General features: G+C 37.3%; 1 protein-coding gene across 2 annotated transcripts in view; it reads right to left on the reverse strand.

Moving 5' to 3' along the window:
* The window catches only part of shank3a (SH3 and multiple ankyrin repeat domains 3a), a 197,664-nt gene that overhangs the window by 77,118 nt on the left and 101,184 nt on the right, over positions 1-19,362 (reverse strand). For both annotated transcript variants that reach the window (XM_041998109.1, XM_041998108.1), the window contains exons 5-8: positions 8,242-8,350; positions 7,501-7,652; positions 6,563-6,730; positions 2,974-3,090 (exon numbers count right to left, since the gene is read on the reverse strand). In XM_041998109.1, the coding sequence (XP_041854043.1) occupies positions 2,974-3,090; positions 6,563-6,730; positions 7,501-7,652; positions 8,242-8,350 (546 nt within the window). The remainder of the gene's footprint in view (positions 1-2,973; positions 3,091-6,562; positions 6,731-7,500; positions 7,653-8,241; positions 8,351-19,362) is intronic.

A 19,362-nucleotide genomic window follows, 5' to 3' on the forward strand; every position in this document is an offset into this window, starting at 1 on the left:
TTAGTCCTTGTTGCTGAGCAATAGCAACAGCATACACAACTTCAAATACTGCTGCATGAAGTCCAGTGATGCCTGCTTCAGAGAGATTATCATTAGCTGCCCCGTAACTTTACTGGTTTGACTGGGTTTGTGTCTTGTTCTTTATCACTTTAATTTAATTCATCAGCATTGTTCCCTAGAGTTCGGTCTTTCTTCTTTGATCACTCACCAACTACCTTCTATAGATCTGTCTGAGGCAAAGGACCCGCCACCATGTCTTCATTTACCACTGCTGATCACACCTGCCCAAGTTGAAAGCCCAGTAAGTAAAAACTAATAGCCAGACAGATTGAAAAAAAAGGGTTTTACATCAAGTCAGTCTATTCTTTTGATGATTACTAAATGTTATCTTGTCTTTCACCCACTTTCTCTCATCTTCCTCTCCCTGTTTCTGAAACTCTCTTCTCTCTACATATGGATCTATTGATCTTGCCACTGGGCAACTACTAGTTTTCAAATCAATACTACCAGCCCTTTTCTTAGTTTTTTTGTAGAAAATTATCCAAGGCAGACCTGCATCTGGCCTGCTGGAGTCCTGCTGGGTTGAACTGTTTCTGCAATCAATCAGCTCGACATGATGTTCAGTCTTCACTAGCACAACAACAGTCATTTTCATCAGTGGGGACACGCAAGAGCTGGTACAAGGTCCATTATCATGCTAAAGACTTACAAGAACTAGTATAAGTAGCAGAAAATAAAAATAGCTATTCTTCTTTGATTACATCCCCTGCATTCTCTGAAGACAGACTCACACAATTGTCTTTCTATCACTTTTGAGGACAACTTGTTGACACCACAGCAACTTTAATTAACTAAAGACAAACTGACGCAACATCTCACCATAACCATAAAATAAATGTTCATTCTAAAGTATTATGACTTATATTCTCGCAGATCTAAAATGGAAGTTGCTTCTAACAATGAGACTGTAAATAGATTTATGTCTTCAAAACATTACTTACACAAGTGCACCCTTCGCTCCACTCAGGGGGCAAGTATGTAACGACTTCAGTCACGTGGATGCGTTACAGTTAGTATTAAATATTGATGCGTTGCTTATAAAACACACACACACACACTTGCTTTCTCTCCTGAGACTCTAGTGTTCCAGTTGAGTTGAAGCAGGTCATACATCACCACTGAAATTAGCTGTGCAGCACATAGTTTAACAATCACAACACAGACAAACACACGCAGACAAACACACACTCATAGGCACGCGTTTTTGATTTGTTCACACGAGTGAAAGAGAGAAGAAGAAAAATGCACATTTAATGTTCATGAACTGAATACCACTCTCAATTTCCTGAGGAAGCAGTAGAAAGACATCTAGAGTGCCAGTTACATCTTTCTCTTTCAGCCACAAACCCAACAGTGCATGGGTATAGACTACATAGAAACCTTCATGGTGTTCACACAAGTATGCTGGTTTTCACTGACCTCGTCTCCCAGTACTTTCCTCTTACTTCCCCAATATAGAACATGTTCATTCATATTTCAAAATATACACTCTTACTTATCTTATTCTTTCCACAGCGCACTTTCCAAAGTGTTTTTCATTCACCCATTCACCTACAAACTACGCCTGGCCCTGTTCTCACTTCCAAACTCACTTAGAAAAGGAAGATGGACTCTATCCATATTCAACCCAAATAACCTATTCATGTAAGTACAGGGCAGAAAATCTATAATTTAAATAATGGATACAATTAAAAACTGCTTTTTGCTTCCATCCATTGAAAGCAAGCTTCATTAACAACCACAAGGGTAAAACTTTAGTACCACACTCCAATTTGGATCAGTCAGTCTTCCATTTCAGCCCTTCGTCAACACAAGCAGTAACAGAAGTAATAACCAGGTAGTGGATAACAATGAGTCAGACTGCAACTTGAATATACTCTAGCGGGAATGGGAATCCAAACGCATTAGGAGGCAATCCATGATGACGAAACTATCCAGCAAATGTGAGGGCTGTGTACAGTAACATCAAGAGTCTGTGTTATCTGTGTTATATAAATGTCCTTGAGGAACACACAAAAGCCTGACTGGTTTAATGTTGCAGCAGTCACTGCTCAGACGCATACACACTTACATAACAGCCACAAAAAATGCTACAATTTATATACATATGGTTTCTTAAGATGACCTTCAGATCCATTCACCATTGTACACACATGTAGGAAAGCAGATGTGTATATAAATTCATGTGCCTCTTCTCTAAAATAGTTTCAAACACTTTGAATGTTCGCTGATAATTTTAGATTCTCAGAAATGCTTTCAACTTTTGTTGTTCTTTGTCCAGGCCAATACCAGAATTAAACCTGGGAGGCTACCCATGAAGAGTCTTGAAGGTGCCAATTCTGATGCTTATTTTAAATCAGATGGACTTAAGAGGATCTGCATGGAAGAATGGGATAAACTATTCAAATCTATGTGTGCAAAGCATTTAGAGGCTTAGAGACTCAAAGTTGTAATGGCTGCCAAAGAATCTTCTGCAAAGGACTAATTTAATAGACTAAATACTTTTGTAAATTAAAGATCTCTGTTTCTGATTTTTATGACAATTTTTGATGATATGTTTAAATTTTGTCTTTATGGTTGAAATAAGCATGACTATTTAACATGTGGTTAAGTTTAAGCAATAATAAAAAAAAAAGGCTGTGGACAGTTTATTATTCAAGACATAGTCAACACTGTCTCATGGGACATATGCTTCAGTCTTAAAGTATACAGAGTAAACACATAACATGTCCATTTACTGCCACAACCTCTGAATATGACACTTTCTCCTCTGCTGGTGCTGAACATTGGCACTGGATATAAACTTTGTCATGCACAGCCAACCAATACAAATCTAATTTCACAGAGGACAAATCTTCTCCCCAACCACACAAAACGTACAGGACATTTTTCTTCTTTTTTGACAACTGGTACCTGGTTGTAGAGAGCACACACATGGAGGGCGGTGTTTCCAGATGCATTCTGGGCGCTCATGTCAGCTCCATAGAAGAGCAGGTGCTCCAAGTGCTGCACATGGCCATAGCGGCATGCCTAAAATTAAAAGTTTAACAACTTCATTATTCTGCAAAAATAACCCATGTTTACATATAGTTAAAGGGAAGTAATTACAATATCTCTGGAAAAATCATTACAGATTAACAGAACAGTTCATTTTAAGGTTTAAAGATAAGATGTGCAAAAGGTTGACAAAGGTGCCATGAGGAAAGTATAATATATGGGCAGCTTCACCAAATCACAGATGCCTTGAACAATGTATTGTTCTGCTGTAAGGCAAGGCAAGGCAGTTTATTTGTATAGCACATTTCATGTACAGGACAATTCAAAGTGCTTTACATAAAACAAAGGCATTACAGATATTTAGAAGTAGTAAATGGCATCAACACATAAACACAATAAAATTATAAATTTCATTAAAATGATTAAAAGCAAGATAAGTTAAAAAAAAGTTAACATGCAGATTTCATGCATAGGCGCATGAGAAAAGAAATGTTTTTAACCTGGATTTAAAAATTTCTACATTTGGTGAAAGTTTAATCTCCACTGGCAGTTTGCTCCACTTGTTTGCAGCATAACAGCTAAATGCTGCTTCTCCATGTTTAGTCTGGACTCTGGTCTGGACTAGTTGACCAGAGTCTTTGGATCTAAGAGCTCTGCTAGGTTTATATTCTCTGAACATATCACAGATGTATTCTGGGCCTAAACCATTCTAGGATTTGTAAACAGTCAGAAGGGTTTTAAAATCTGTTCTGTGACTGACTGGAAGTCAGTGTAAAGATTTCAAAACTGGTGTGATGTGTTCAGATCTCTTAGTCCTGGTTAAAACTCTAGCAGCAGAGTTTTGGATGAGCTGCAGATGTTTAATGCTCTTTTAAGGAAGTTCTGTTAAAAGACCATTACAGTAATCCAGCCTACTGGAGATGAATGCATGGATGAGTGTCTCTTGGTCTTTCTGGGAGACTAAATTTTTAATTCTATTGATGTTTCTGAGCTGGTAAAAAGCTGTCTTAGTGACAGCTTTAATGTGGCTGCTGAAAGTCAGGTCTGAGTCTATCAACACTCCCAGGTTACGAACTTGGTCAGTGATTTTAAGAGCCCGAGCCTCCAGGTCTTTACCAATGCTGACCCTCTTCTCTTTGCTACCAAACAGAATAATCTCAGTTTTGTCTTCATTTAATTGTAGAAAATTCTCCTTCATCCAGGTGTTTATTTGCTCCAGACACTGACACAATAAGTCTATTGGACTGCAGTGTATGGTGACAGAGACACATAAAGTTGTGTATCATCTGCAAGAGCTGATCAATAACTGTGACTGCTGGAGAGTCATTTGACACAGGATTGAATGTTAATTAAGCTTTTTCTCACCGCATAAAAAAGCCAAATATTATCAGGTTTAATGAGTGTAAAAAGGGCTATAGTTTGTTCTGTGTAGCATCACTTTACAAGGAAGACTACTCAATCATAGCAGAAGAGCAAATCACAAACAGAAGAGGTGAAAGGGACAGCAGATATAGAAAAAAAATTAAATATCAGATGCAACAGAAGATGCTGATGGGCAGTGAACTGGATAAAAAGTGCAAGGTTAGTTGTACAACTGTCTAAAAAGAAATGTACAAATCAGTAAAATACTACAAAATCTCCTGAATGTCTGTAAAATATCACTTTCTTGATTGGTTCCTGAATAAGGCCCAGTGAATAACTGCACTGCAAAAAAAAAAAAAAAAAAAAGAAAAACCATGAAGGTAGATAGATAATATATTAGTTTTGAGAATATAGGGAACTTGAATTTTTTGTACCAAGAATTTTATAGATTCATAAAAAACAAACAGCAGTAGATTTTCATTTACTTTTAACTTTAGTTGATTAAAACTATTATTATCCAAAGATTTGTCAGTTGTTTCTTATTAACTTCATTTGTTTAAAAGAAATTCTTTCTTTGCATTTCAAACCTACAACACATTTCAAAAACATTAGTACAATAATAGTTTGGTCTCTGATGAAGAAAGATTGGTAGGGGATCTCCATTTTGTCCACAAATGTGAGAGAAAATGTTCATCTAAGAGAAAGTGGAAGTGATTTGCATATTTCTCCATTTGCAGTGCATTTACATCATGAAACAAGTCTAGAAATCTGGAGGGATTAACTGCATGCACAGCTGTAGTGCAAAAGAAAGAAGCTTTATGTTAACTTTTTCCAAAGGCAGCGTCAACGTTTTTGGGTTCAGAGACATTTTTTTCAATCTTTTACTGTCTTTTACAACAAAACAATACAAAAACACATGCTCCACACATTAAAAAAAAGCACAAACAGGGTTAAAAAAAAAACTACCTGCAATGTTTTATCACTTGGTATCCTTAATGCTAGAAAATCTTTTAAATGTTGTGGGAAAAATTGTAACATTACAAAAAAGGATAAACATTTTTTCCTTTTTTGTGCAAATTGTTGCAGGCCTAAAATTTGAAAGATGATTTTGAAACTGATTGTGTACCCCAAAGTATTTCTTGCTTTGGGTTGTACCATAAGGTGACAAACATAGACAGTCTGCTTAGCAGAGGAAAGTTATATGTGCTAATAAACTTTTACCAGTTGAACATCTAAATTAAGCGATTATTTTATGTAAGGGCCATAAACAAAAGATAGAGCACTTTCTTGCACTTAACAGACCCTCTGTGTTTTATTTTATCAGCTCACAGCATTAAATTTCTGTTTTAGACTTATTTCTGCATTCAAATGTAACTTTGTAAACTTATGAGCGATGTTGAGGAAGGGCTTTCCTTCACACTGATATAAAATGCTTGCTACAATACCATCAAATAAATATGCAATTGAGAATTAAACTGTGGGGTATACTTGACTTGAAAGGGCTTTTACATCATTTAGCTGCTGTATCAAAAATCCCAGCTTAGAATTCAACTTAGTGGACTTCGGTGAAAACATTGACACTTGCTGGCTGTCCTCTTAAAATTGTGCAGAACAGAAAGCAAAGTGGAAACTGAACATCTTTGAAGCAGTCTACACCTGAACATATGGAAGAGAGCAATATCAGTGCCATTAGTAACAGACATTTTAATTTCAAAATAAAAGTCCCAGTAAAAACTTGCTAGTGATGTGTTTTTTGTTTAAATCTACAGCCTTAACAAATCTCAGCTCTGTCAACATCTCTGCAGCACATTTTTAATGAGTGGAGTTGCTTATTAAACTAAACTAAATGTTTATCTCAGCCTCCATAAAGCATGTGTGGGACAGTTAGGTGTTGCAATATTTGCACTCCTCCTGACATCCTCAGTCATTCATTCATTCAGAGATTTCTAAAGCTTTCTTTCTTCATTTGTTTTTCATTTGGTCATTATGTCTTGAAGAGAGACTGAAAATGTACTGCCTTACCCTTTCATCCCTTTCAACCTCAACAAAGGACACTTTTAAAGAAGATGTTTTTTCCATCTGCATTTGCATCCAAAAACACATTACTGTCATCGACTGGCGTGCATGTGTCACTGTGTATTACCTGGTGTATCTCCTGCCAGCCATTCTCATCCATGCAGCCCACCTGCGCGTGATCATGCAGCAGCAGCTCACAGCAGTAGGGGTCCCCTCCTACCATTGAACTGTGGTAGAGAGGAGTCAGTCCCCTACTGTCTTTGTAGTCAGGTGATGCACCCAAGTCCAGCAGAGTCTGAGGAGCAAAGATGCAGGTTTAATGTCTTTAGTCACCAGTCTAAACTGTAATCATTTTCTACCATGCAATGTGAACATCAGACAGATCAGAAACCTGTAAAAGGTAATGCTAGTGTCAGTACAGATAAAGTTAACAACAATATAGGATTATAAACACTCTTGAACTATGGGCCATGCAACCATCTAAAGCAATAGCGATTGGTTTAAAGCATTTGTATAACATTGTCATGTTTCTCAATGAAATGTAGACATGTGGTGGATCGTCCAGCAACAAACAGACACACATGTCCAACATCGTTTGTTTGTAATCAGTCAGCTGGCCTGCACCTATCGGCACTGATACAGGTATTGATAAGCCCAGAGGCGCATGATTCAGATGCTCTGGAAAATTGGTAACTGGCTCCTGAATGGAACTGGTTTTCAATTTGCATCCCTAGCAATGACAGCATTGCACAGAAAAAATAAATTCCTGTTTCAACAGTTCTGGTTTGAGGGGGTAACAATTGTATGATTCATATACACCCTTTCACGCATACAAGGCAACTAAGTGGTTTTGCCAGGACATTCAAAGAGGTCACATTAGCCTCACAAATTGAGTAATTGCTCAAGCACCCTCTGTACTCCATTGTCCAAGTACCTGCTGTAGGAGGTTAGCAGCCTGTCTGATTGCATTTCCTTTTCCAGAACAAAAGATCACAATCAACTGATCTAGCAAAAGATATAAAATAGACGTGTCAGCTTGTGTATGTCTCTGCACATTATACTCACTATAAGCGCTGTGTGGTTCTTGCTGCGCACGGCCTTGTGCAGGGCTGTAATGCCATCCTTTGTTCTGAAGTCCAGATGTGCCCCTCCACTCTTTAGCACTTTGATGAGGTCTGCACATCCCTCCAACTGTGCTGCCAGGGTTAGTGGACACTCTGTAAAATACAAAGATGAGTAAGCAAACTGCATTAAAGATTAAAATATATTAAATATAAATATATTAATTTTTTTTATATTATATATTATATATATTATATATTATTAATATAGTTTAATTATTGCAAATTTTCCTAAGAAAATGAACAACATTGGATGCTGTCAGGATTTGATGACAAAATTACCCATTTCAGTTAAAAATGTGTTTTTTTTAAGGATCTCTGCATATGGAAAACTGCCTTGGATATTGCAACTGTCACCCTCCAGCCTGCCTAAGTGGGTGCTTCCTGTTGGTGTTAAATCAACCTATTCTCATGTTGCTCTCGCTTTGCAGCTCATCTGCCAGACTACAGGTCACACAGCAGGGAAACCTCTTTCATGGCTGGACAAACATTTGCATATACATGAGGAGATTAGCACAGTGAATAATCCAGTTTAGCCAACATACAGCAGGCTTATTTCAGAAAATCCATAAATGGTCACAAGACAAAAGAACAACAGAAAGAAATTGAAGTTGGGAAACGAGAATATGTTAATTTGACTGCTGCAGGGATGGGATAGTTTTTTATAAATTATGGATTTGCTTACCTCCTGTGTCTGGATCATGGAAGTTAGGGTCCAGGCCTTTTTCAAGGAACCTTGAGGCCTTTTCGATGTTCCTCTGCTGCACATATTCCATGAACTTCTTCAAGTTAGCCTAATGGAGGGAGACAAGAGAACGGGGAAAAGGGGAAGAGGGGAAAAGAGACATCTGTGATTGGATGTTGTCAGACTCATGTGGATGGGGATGTTTAATAATGCAGTCCAGAGATGAAAGCTACAGTCGTTGCTCTCTCCTTCTGTGTTTGAAGGTTTTATTTCGGTACTGTCATGCCAAGCAAATGGACCAGAAGATATATAAGCTATTATAGGACAGACCAAAAAAAAAAAAAAAAAAGGCAGGGCGAGAGCTTTATATTTTTGCTTTAGTGCAAAAGAAGAGCGAGATCCTAAGGCTAATGTCACATTTTGGGTTCAAATGGCTACAATGGTGCAGTAATAACGGTATAATGGTTTCAATATTGTACACTGCCTAAGAGCAACACTTACACCTCACCGGATCTAAGAAAGATGTTTAAAGTTTCATAAGCACAGGAACATTTACAGACTCACATGCAAATTCTACCCACACGAAAACACAGAACACAAGCAAATATGTTTTATTTCTTTTATGATTTTTCTTTGTGATGATTAAAAATATCCATCATCTCTACTAAAGCCTATGGAGTACAAATGAAAAATGAAGCTGTGAGTAATGTACCAATGAAAAAGAAATCATAATAGATTCTAATAGTTAAAGAAAAAAACAAACACAGGGCAACACTCAATCACGATTATTTGATATACCACAGAATCTCAGAATGAATCAAATAAATGTGTTTATTTACAGTACGTCAGAACACATTGAAAGAAAACTACTACACTATAGTTAAATACCAGGCATGTGGAATTTCAATGAAAATTTAATGGAACAAGTGGCTTAATGTGCATCTTCAAGATATACACACAACATTTGCACTATTTTGAATAAGCTTAACAGAGAACTTTTATTATCTTTTCTTTCTTTCAAGGTTTCTCTGCCTCAGTCATTACTTAACATTCACATGTGCAAAAGTATCCAGACACACGCTCACCAAATACTGTTGGTACAGCTCAATAAAGGCATACAGTGAAAGAGAAAATGCAGCCTTACAAACATGTACATGCAGATGCGACAATGACAGCAGAATGCAGCAGCTCTCTGACACTCACCATGTGTGGCATCATAAACTGTCTAGTCCCCGTTCTGAAAAGTCACACTTTCCACCACCTTCCAAATTTCACATTATAGCCTCCTTTCTCTTTACACCAAGTCATCTGCCATCCGCTTGCCTGTACAAGCCTGCTTCTTATAAACACACACACAACGCTGACACGCTGGGAGGATGTGCCGACCACTGCGCTCACCATCACTGAGTCAAACTGAGTGAGAGAAATTCACTTTGGCTTTTTCCTTTTTTTCACATGTGCTTTGAGGCAGTTGTTATGGTGATGGTTTACAAAGACAACTCCAGCAGCCAATGTCCATGAGTGGAAGGAGCACTGAGGTTGTGTTTTTGAGTGTTTGTGTGTGTGCATGTGTAAATGACAGTTTTTGTGTGTCCTACATAATACCTCCGATATTACCTTAAAGAGGCTCTGGGATAATTCCCCAGTGACCAACTGGATCTGATGTGTGTTTTATTGCCTGTTGAACAAAAGGCTGATAAAAGGCTTTTGCCCTGATTTATCTTCTGTAGTGAAGGTCTTCATAGTCTGACTGTCATGGAACTTATCAAAGGGATGATAAGCTGTTAAATTCAGATATCAAAGTCAGAGCTCTGTTTAGACTAGAACTGGTTTAATGACAGATAAATATTTCTTGATAATAAAGTTACATTTATTTTCAAAAATTTCAGTATTTTTTAACTTTGATAGTTTTTTTTTCTTACCTACAGGAAACCAAAACTGCAAAACTGTGGTCAGAGGTGAAACTGTGATAAATATCTCCAATAAATATGCATTTTTATTTGTTCAGTTTTGTTGACTAATGATGTAACTTGATCATAAAATACCATATCATAGTTCAGAGGTCTAAACATAGCTTGCAGAAAATTTAAACTGGCAATATTTTTGAATGGTCTTATCTGTTTTTGGTTGTATGTGAATGGTTTAAATGTTTCTAACCTTGGGCAGTTCGCCGGCTTTGGGATCTCTTTGCGTGAAGCAATAAGGCAGAGCTGTTCCACTAATGGCCCAGGCTGACAGGCCAGGTGCCGTAACAGTCACAACATTAGTTCTCCTGGACTCAATGAGGTAAAGAGCCACATTTAACAAAAAAGGAAAACAAACTACTGTAAGCATATTGGACAAGTCTGTACTCCACTAATTTTGTCACTCAAGTTCATTTTTGAATATGTTGTAATAAAATTTTTGGCAACAATGGTTCAACATTTATAGTGTGTAACGGCAAGGCCTGATATACAGTACATATGAAGCCTTGATGGTGTAGGGGAGTGGTTGGCAACTGGCTTGCAGGCCAAAACTGGCCTGCAGCTAATAAAATCTGGTCCGCCAGATTACATTAATAAATAAAAAACAAAATAAAATAAAAAAAACTGATTGCAAGAGTTGTGTCAGTGTGCAGAGACGTGCTGCTGTTTACAGCTGTGTTAAAAAACAGCGTGGCCCCTTTAAGAATGGTCGAGCTGGTATCAACGAGAGATGCACAGAGGAGGAGCGGAAAGGAGGAGAGGAGGGATGTCAGAGCAAAAAAAGTCGCTTAGTTATGAATATTTTGCTACAAGCTTTAGCAATAAACACCACACAGCTTGTCTAGTTCCAGCAGAGTCCCATGTCTGCTTCACTGCTGCTGGGTAAAGTGAAGGGAACTAACCCTGAAGCTAGCTGCAGCTTCACCCAGGAGGAATCACCTTGCTTTTGCCTCCTGACCTCAATGTGGAGTCTCATAGTTTAGCAGTTTCTGTCGGTGTTTTCACAGATAGTGGAGGCAACAGTACAGAGAAGCAAAGTTACTAAACCATCAAATAAATGTTTGAAGAAGTTATAAAGAAAATAACTTTTGTTGTTGCTGTGGGAGCGGTGTTTAATTAACCTGGCAAAAAAGTTGCCCCATAGGTTCAATCCTGATGTGTCCCTGACCCACTTTCTCATCTACTTGCTGAACAATAAAGGATACTAAAGCCCACAGAATGTTAAACATATAAGAAAGTAAAAGAAAACACTTGTTACACAAATAACATGTCACATATGTTTATGGCCTACCATTCAGTTGGTCAGAAAAAAATTGGCTCTGGGCCAAATGTACTTGCCAACCCCTTGTGTAAGGAAATCTACATGCATATGAAAATGTTCTCTGTGTAATTACTGTCCAATAGTCTTCTGACACAGGGTCACAGTTTTGCATTTTGAGACACATTTGGGTAATGCAGTCTTTTGCTGCATTTGGGATTTTCAGGGCCCAAGTCTGCCCTCTTACTGGCCTGGGTCCATAGTTTTACTCTGCTCTTGGCAAGAGGGTTGTGATCCTTTAAGAATATTGTATAATCACCATCCATAATACTGTAGTTGTTACTGTTAACTGTCTTGTCACCCTGGCTTAAAAGTTTGGCTCTGCCAGTCACACAGGAATAAGCACTGCTTTTAGCTCCCTAGTTGCACACACACCTGTGTGATGAGGTTGAGCAGTAACATTTCACATTTTTTTCTTATCATCTGCTGTGCTTTAACTAAATAAATAAGGACAAGAATATTTTGAGTCAGTTTAATATTAAATTAAAAATATTACAAATGCCCCTGTCAGCACATCAATCCGGTGTTAGTCCTGGGCCAGTGTTAGTCCCAGTTCTTAGCTGTTTTCACTCATTAACTTCTTGAATGCCAATCTGCTGTTCAATGTGCTAGAGAGCCACTATGTAACCATACTGATATTGGAATCGGCATCAATCTCAAAAAATCCAGATCAGTCGATCTCTAAATGGACTAACACCAACTGATGAAATTGTGAAATTATATTAATAAGTAAAAGCTGTGCCATAGCAATAAGCAGCTGTGTGCATTAAAATACAGGCTCCCAGAGTGTCCAAGTGCATGCTATCCTGCATGAGGAAGCTCAGATCCTTTAATGTCTGCAGCAAACTGCTGGAGATGTTCTTCCAGTCTGTGGTAGGCAGTAACATCATGTATGCTGTTTGGTGCTGGGGGAGCAGCATCAGCTCCAGGGATGCCAGCAGGATCAATAAACTGATCCATAAGGCTGGTAAGATTATTGGACACAAACTGGAGACAGTCAGAGACAGGAGGTCCCTGAACAAACTGGTCTCCATCGTGAACAATTCCTCACATCAACTACACAGTAAACTGGAGGGCCAGTGGGGCTCTCTCTCTACCAGACTGCTGCAGCTCCACTGTCATAAAAAGTAGTTTTTAAAAACATCCCTTCCTTTCACAATAATCCTGTAACCCATGTGTGAGAGGTGATCATCCTCTCTGCATTTTACCCAAACATGCCCAATAATACATAATCATAACTGAATACAGTCTGTGTGTATAGCTATTTTACTTATTTGGGTTTTTTTCTGGCTTCCCTTGTATATATTGTGTGTATCTATTTTCTATTTCTCTATATGTTTACATTTTTTTCTTATATACCTGTTATTTATTTTAATCTGATGGCTGCTGCTGTAACAGAAAAACGTCCCTCACAAGATTAATAAAGTGTCCATCCGTCCATCCATCCATGGCTTACCGTGCATTTTATGTCTGTTAACTCAACAGACTTTAATAAATTGACATGATATATAAAGAACATATATGAAGCTGAAAGTTCTGTATAAACTGCCGGGAGGTTATAACCCACTGACATAGAAATGCCACTCAATATTGTCAATGGGTTCATAGATGGACTTGACATACATGCACCGATGACTCCATAGTTGCATCAATTCCCAGTTAAAAAAATAATTATTGCTCTGGGAAAGTCACTTAATAATAAATTACGAGTTCCTGATACTTTTGGGAACAATTCCATTTTAATTAAAAGCCTTAAATTTGTCATCTTGCAAGATTTGTTTATGCAAGAGATGCAAGCAGCTTCAGGACTATAAAGAACAAACAATTTGGTGGACAAACTATATTTTTATTTTACACAACAGCAGGATGCAATACTCTCGTTCTTTCCCCATAAGGTTACAAAATACTTTAATTAATTTTCAATTCCTATATTACTCTATTGTAAATAATCTCACAATTTACACAATTTGACTATTTGTTATGCAGGGCCACCTATATTTGTGGGGAAAGCATGTGAGTTATTTGGTAAAATACAACCACACCCAAGCTTACCAGTTCGCAAATGAATTATGTGTATTTTGCTAGTGACATAGCAAGGTTCTACATCACAGCAAAGGAAGGGAAGAAACAAACTGCATTTTCATTTAGCCCGTTGGTTAGTAGCACTCTACAAGAAGCTGCATAAATATATCATCACAAATAAATGCCACTCATCATCAGCGACAAGGTACATCCTTGAGTATTTAAGCATGTGTCATTATGGTATAAGCCTGCTATCTGTAGTAGAAAAAGCTCTGTCTACTGGAAGCAGTGACTCAAATAGAATAAACCAGGAGATTTTGTACAGGCAGCAAACTTCTGTCATATGAAGATTTAATTTGTTAAATTAGTCCTATTGGCAAAGACATGTTGAAAATGTCTTAAAAGACAATAACTGTGTTACAAGTAGCTTAAAAATCTAATGAGGATCACAGCTTGCACTACTTGAATGTCATAAGAATGTAACATAACTTCGTAATTCTAGACTAATTGTTCTGCTGGAAGAAAAATCTTCAAATATAAATTTGACTGCAGAGAAACTTAAAACCAAGGAAATGATTCACTGTGCAGCACTCCAAAAGACTCCATGAAAAGAAACTGATAAAATATTGTCAGAAGAGTAAAACAAATGTACAATACAGACTTGTATTTTTTGTGGAAAAGTTTATGTTTGTTAAATTATTTTAAGATAACCTTAAGATTAAAAGTCTGGACATTATGACTTACTAGAAAATAGCCAAATGTACAAACTAAAAATGTGCAAAGACTGAAAGTGCATCAAATGACTAAGCATAGCCTAGGATCTTTTGCAGACTTATACTAATACCAATAGAGACTCAGAGGTGAAGCTTTTTTTTGTTGGTCTCCCACTTTTTTCTTTTTTGAGCCATGTTTTGGGATGTCTGCATTGGGACCCTGGGAGGTCTGGGAGTTCTGATTATAAGCTTTGCTGTCAGCAATTTTCTTTGTTGTCATTTCCATTGTTCTCATTTTAAAAGAAAAGGAGATAGAAGGAAAAAAAAGATCTGAATCAAAATTCATGAAAAAAATGCCCTCCTTTACATAGTGTTCCTTTAAGTTTATTGCACGGACTTATAGGAAAGACTGCATGCATGTCCTGCTGGACTACAAAAAGGAGACGTGGTGTAAATTCTTTCATGTTTATGGTCAATGATGCTTCCCCTTTCATTTCAGCAACTATTTACTCTTACAGGTAGAAAAACCTAGGTACCACTTATAGCATCATGTGTTGTTTAAGATGGAAATGAGTGGTGTTATATAGACTCAGTAATACTACTATTATTTTTTCTATCATTAATGTTATTACTGCAAACTTCACTCCTGCATTTAACTATAGTAAGTTATATAGGCTTATAGATTAAATAAACACTATGCATATATTATCATTATTACTATATTCTTATTGCTATCATTATTACTGTAGATTACAGCTGCAACGATTAATCGATGTTGTCCACAATAGTCAGCAATAAAAATAGTCAACAACGACAAACAACAAAAAAAAACAACAGCAAAAAAAAAGCAAAAAAAAACAAACAAACAAAAAAAAAAAAACCAGAGTGAGACATCGTCTTCTTTCCTATCTCTGCTGAGATAAACAAATAAAGTCCGCCACTGGAAAATTATAGTGGTGGACCATGGCGGCAGAGGACTTCAAAAGTCTGGGACAACTTCACATTAAACTTACAAAATAAATTAAATACATGTGAGATTTGTAAAGCAGGCCCTGCGTACCACAGAAGTATGTCTGCAATGTTTGAACATTTAAAGAGGAGGCACCTCAGACTTACATAACAACACATGCAAGATTTAAAACCTGAATGTGAAATAAGAGCCATTTAATAATTATGAGATACATAATCCGATTAGTCATCGACTATTGAAACAACTACTCGACTAATCGACTCTCAGAATAGTCACTAGTTGCAGTCCTACTGTAGATATTGTTAATGTTGTTAGTATGGTTATTATTACTGTATAGCTCCATTACAAACATGTATTATTCTTCAAGGAGCTATTAATGTATATGATGAGTATCATCATTATAATAATTATTATTGTTACTATAATTGTTTCATTACAATATAACACCTTGTAATTATTATTAATGATGAATGTGACTATGGTATTGTAATCAATTGTCTTTCATTTTAAAACATACAGCTTGATTCTCATCTCACTTGACTCTAACCCTAAGCGATAAGTGGTCTGGAGGGAAAACAATGATACTTCATAGAAGAAGAGAGAGCAAAGAAAACAACAAGGTCACAGATTTAAAAAACAGGATGGTTCAGATAAAGGCTTAACAGCCAAGTAGTGTTTTCTTCTTTCTCACAGTTTCCAGACTTTACCATTACGTGTTGTTTGACAGAGCAGAAACAGCAAAATTGCTTGTCTTGATCCTGAACTTTGAAGGAAAGTTTGGAAGGATGACAAGGCACTTTCTGTCAACCAGGATATTTTGGCAATGTTGTACCAACTCAGGGAGAAAAAAAGAAAAAAGGAAGAAAAAAATGGAAAAAAGACAACGATAAAGGGGAAGGGAAAAGAAAAAGATAGCATCTCATCTCGGTGAGGAAGATTAAGAAACGGCAGTTATAATTAGCTCTTAAAATCTATTGTACTTCACTAACTTGTAAAAACCAAGGAACTCACCTTTAGGTTTATTGTTGAAAAAATGAGTCCTCGCCTGCTTTCATATGATTAAAAATTACTTTTCAACTGCAACACATGATTTTTACTCTACTAGGAATTTGTTTTTTGTCCCTACAAATTATTTATTTAAAATACACTGATAAATTTAAATCATTCTTGTGAACATCCTGAAGAAATTATTTAATAAATAAATTGTAATTTAGTTAATGACTGCTTAATGAGCTCATGTCCACCCTTAATTCATACAAAATAATGACTTTACCACAATATATGACAGTAGATGACAATTATGGTTTTTCTACTAGTAGAGGGGTTAATTGGGTCAAAATGTCCATAAATGAAATATGGCTGAATATGGGTAATTTATGTAAAAAAACACAATGGTCAAAAGATTATACAGACCCCAGAAATACAAGCAGAGAAAACACAGTTTAGCGTGAAGGAGGCGCTAATCATGGTAGCTCAGGAGCAAGCCTTGAATACCAGAGAAACCAAGGCCCAGATCTACCACACCAGGTTGGGATCCTGGGTGTGGGCTGTGCAAATAGGCCACTGAAACAATCCAACACATAACAGCAGGCTGTAAGATACTGTCAGGAAAAGAATACATGGAACGCCATAACCAAGTAGCCGGTATAGTGTACAGAAACAAGAAGTGGCTGCAGATACCTGCAGAAACATCAGACATCTGCATCCAGAAGTCCTGAGAACAGCTAACAGCTAAGATACTTTGTAGGACCCTCAAGCGCCCAGGTGCCTGGTAAAGGACCTGAGCTTAAGATGAACAAACAGCCACGCACCTCATCCAGGGGAGATGCACATTTTGCACATCAGTATGACTCATCCAATATTCAAATCAAATCTAATCTAATTTTATTTATGAAGCACTTTTCTTACAATATTGGCACATGATACAAGCAAGCTGTATTCTTCTGTACAGCACTTTGGTCCACTGTGGTTGTTTTAAAGTACTTTATAAATAAAGTTGGATTGAATGGTGAAATATAAATACAATGCCACATTAACGCAGTTATATTTACATGCTGATTCAAAAGTTTTGCACATCTTCAAAAATTTCGGAACTGGAGCCATTATCATATTTTTGCAGCTGTAGCTCATTAGGAAGACTAGTTGTCTTCCAAGTCGGTGGATCGATTCCAGGCCTTCCCTGACTACATGTTGAACTGTCCTTGGGCAAGACGCTTAACCCCACATTGCCTCCCGATGTGCCTATCGGTGTATAAGTGTGTGTGAAAGGGTGAATGTGTCAGATAGAGTAAAGCACTTTGAGTCCTCAAGATGACTGGAAAAGCACTATATAAGTCCTTTTACTATATATTTGTTTTCCTCCTGGCACTTTATGGCCAACAATGTAAAGCATACAGGAGTGAAAAATGTAGATGTGTTGTAGCAGATTATTGTGCAACAGTGCAGTGTGAAATTGAAAATGGGGCCTAGGACCCTTGATCCCATCTCAAGATTAATTGGACCCAGTATTGTCCTATTCTTTTTCTACTGGGAGGAACTGAAAGGACCACAAAATCACTGCTTAAAGAATTAATTTTGCTTTGTTTTGCAACTTAAATGCAACAGATAGATTGATAAAAGGTCGTCAGACAAATTGTGCAGGCATTCAATGCTCTGAGTTCTGTTCCATTAGGAAAACCCAGACAAAAAGTATAGACTGGGTAAATGGCTGAATGTAAGTTATCCTCTTTGTTAACATACACTTCTCAGCTTCAACCAGATTGAGCCCAGCTGTCTCCCTTAGGCCATTAATCACACAATAATTTCTGCAAGTGCAACATCCTAACAACCAAAGTACGCATGAGGTGTGTTTTCCATGATCTGGGTATTTATTTTACACTGATTTAAAAAAGTCTAATTTGGATAAAAGTTCAACTGATTAATTTTTTTTTTCATTTGTAATTGTTTGCAATTAAATACAAGTCCTGCATTTAATCAGGATTACACATTTCAACCACTTCCCAGGCCTAACTGTATGATTGCAATTTTAGTCTTTGAGAGAAAAAAAAGCTCTCTCTGTCAAAAGGTATCCTGAAGTCTGTTCTCCAAATTGAGTGGGAATATTAAGGCAGTCTGAACTGTACACCTGCATTCAGCATTTAACTGGAACAAGAACATGTTTTGGTAACTAAAATGCAATTGTCAAAATATCTCAAGACATGACAGTAAATCATCACATAATGAATTTATCTATGCATGTCAGACATCACCACTGCCCTATATTTACACTCATTATTGCTACATAGCCTCCAACCACCCGCAGATGGCATACAGTAGGCTTTATCATGGATGAACAGTAATTACAATGCTCACCAACAAGATGTCTGTTTTAGAGGATCATATTCTGCCCAAATGTGAGCTGGCCCATAAAATACACACATGCTCTCAGTGTTCAGGCAATAAAAGCAGCGAGAGAGTGCAGTGGGTCATGAGGGTGCTCTGAGGACTGTCAGAATGATGGTAACACAGTGTATACAGTTGGAAGGGTGGAGGTCTCACACAGATGCGAAAGAATGATTTGTCCTCTTAATACCAATAACATGGCTGACCTTGCATCATGAGAACAAGTGATGTTTTGATTTAAAGAAATTGTAAAACTTATGGTAAAGGTGCATTTTGCTTTCATGTCACACAAGCTTTAAAAGTCAGAAACATAAGATGCCATTACATAAGATAATCCCTTATGGTTGGCAAAAAAGCCATAGGCTCCGACTGCTCAGGGACGTCCCATGATGCACTGAGCTCTTCCTCCCCTTTTCTTCTCTCTGCTCTTTATTTTCCATGTATAACTTTATGACAGTATTGACGTCATTAAGTTGCATTTCTCTTCTCTTTTAGCAGGCACCTCTGGCTAAAAGTTGTGATGCCTATTGAACCCTCTTGTCCTGGCCTGGTGGACAGGCCAGGAAAAGCCGGGTTCTACCAGTGGTTTATCCTTCCTGTTAAAGGTGAGTTTTGTTCTTTCCACTGTTGTCTGGCACCCTGTGCATGCTTAGGATGGGGGATTGAATCCAAACAAGATTCCATGCAATTCACTGGTTTCCTATTATATTTTATGAACAGGCTTTTAAGAACACATAATGAATTGGCTTGAAT

The sequence above is a fragment of the Melanotaenia boesemani genome, chromosome 10 (genome assembly GCF_017639745.1).
Source record: "Melanotaenia boesemani isolate fMelBoe1 chromosome 10, fMelBoe1.pri, whole genome shotgun sequence".
Taxonomy (NCBI): Eukaryota; Metazoa; Chordata; class Actinopteri; order Atheriniformes; family Melanotaeniidae; genus Melanotaenia; species Melanotaenia boesemani.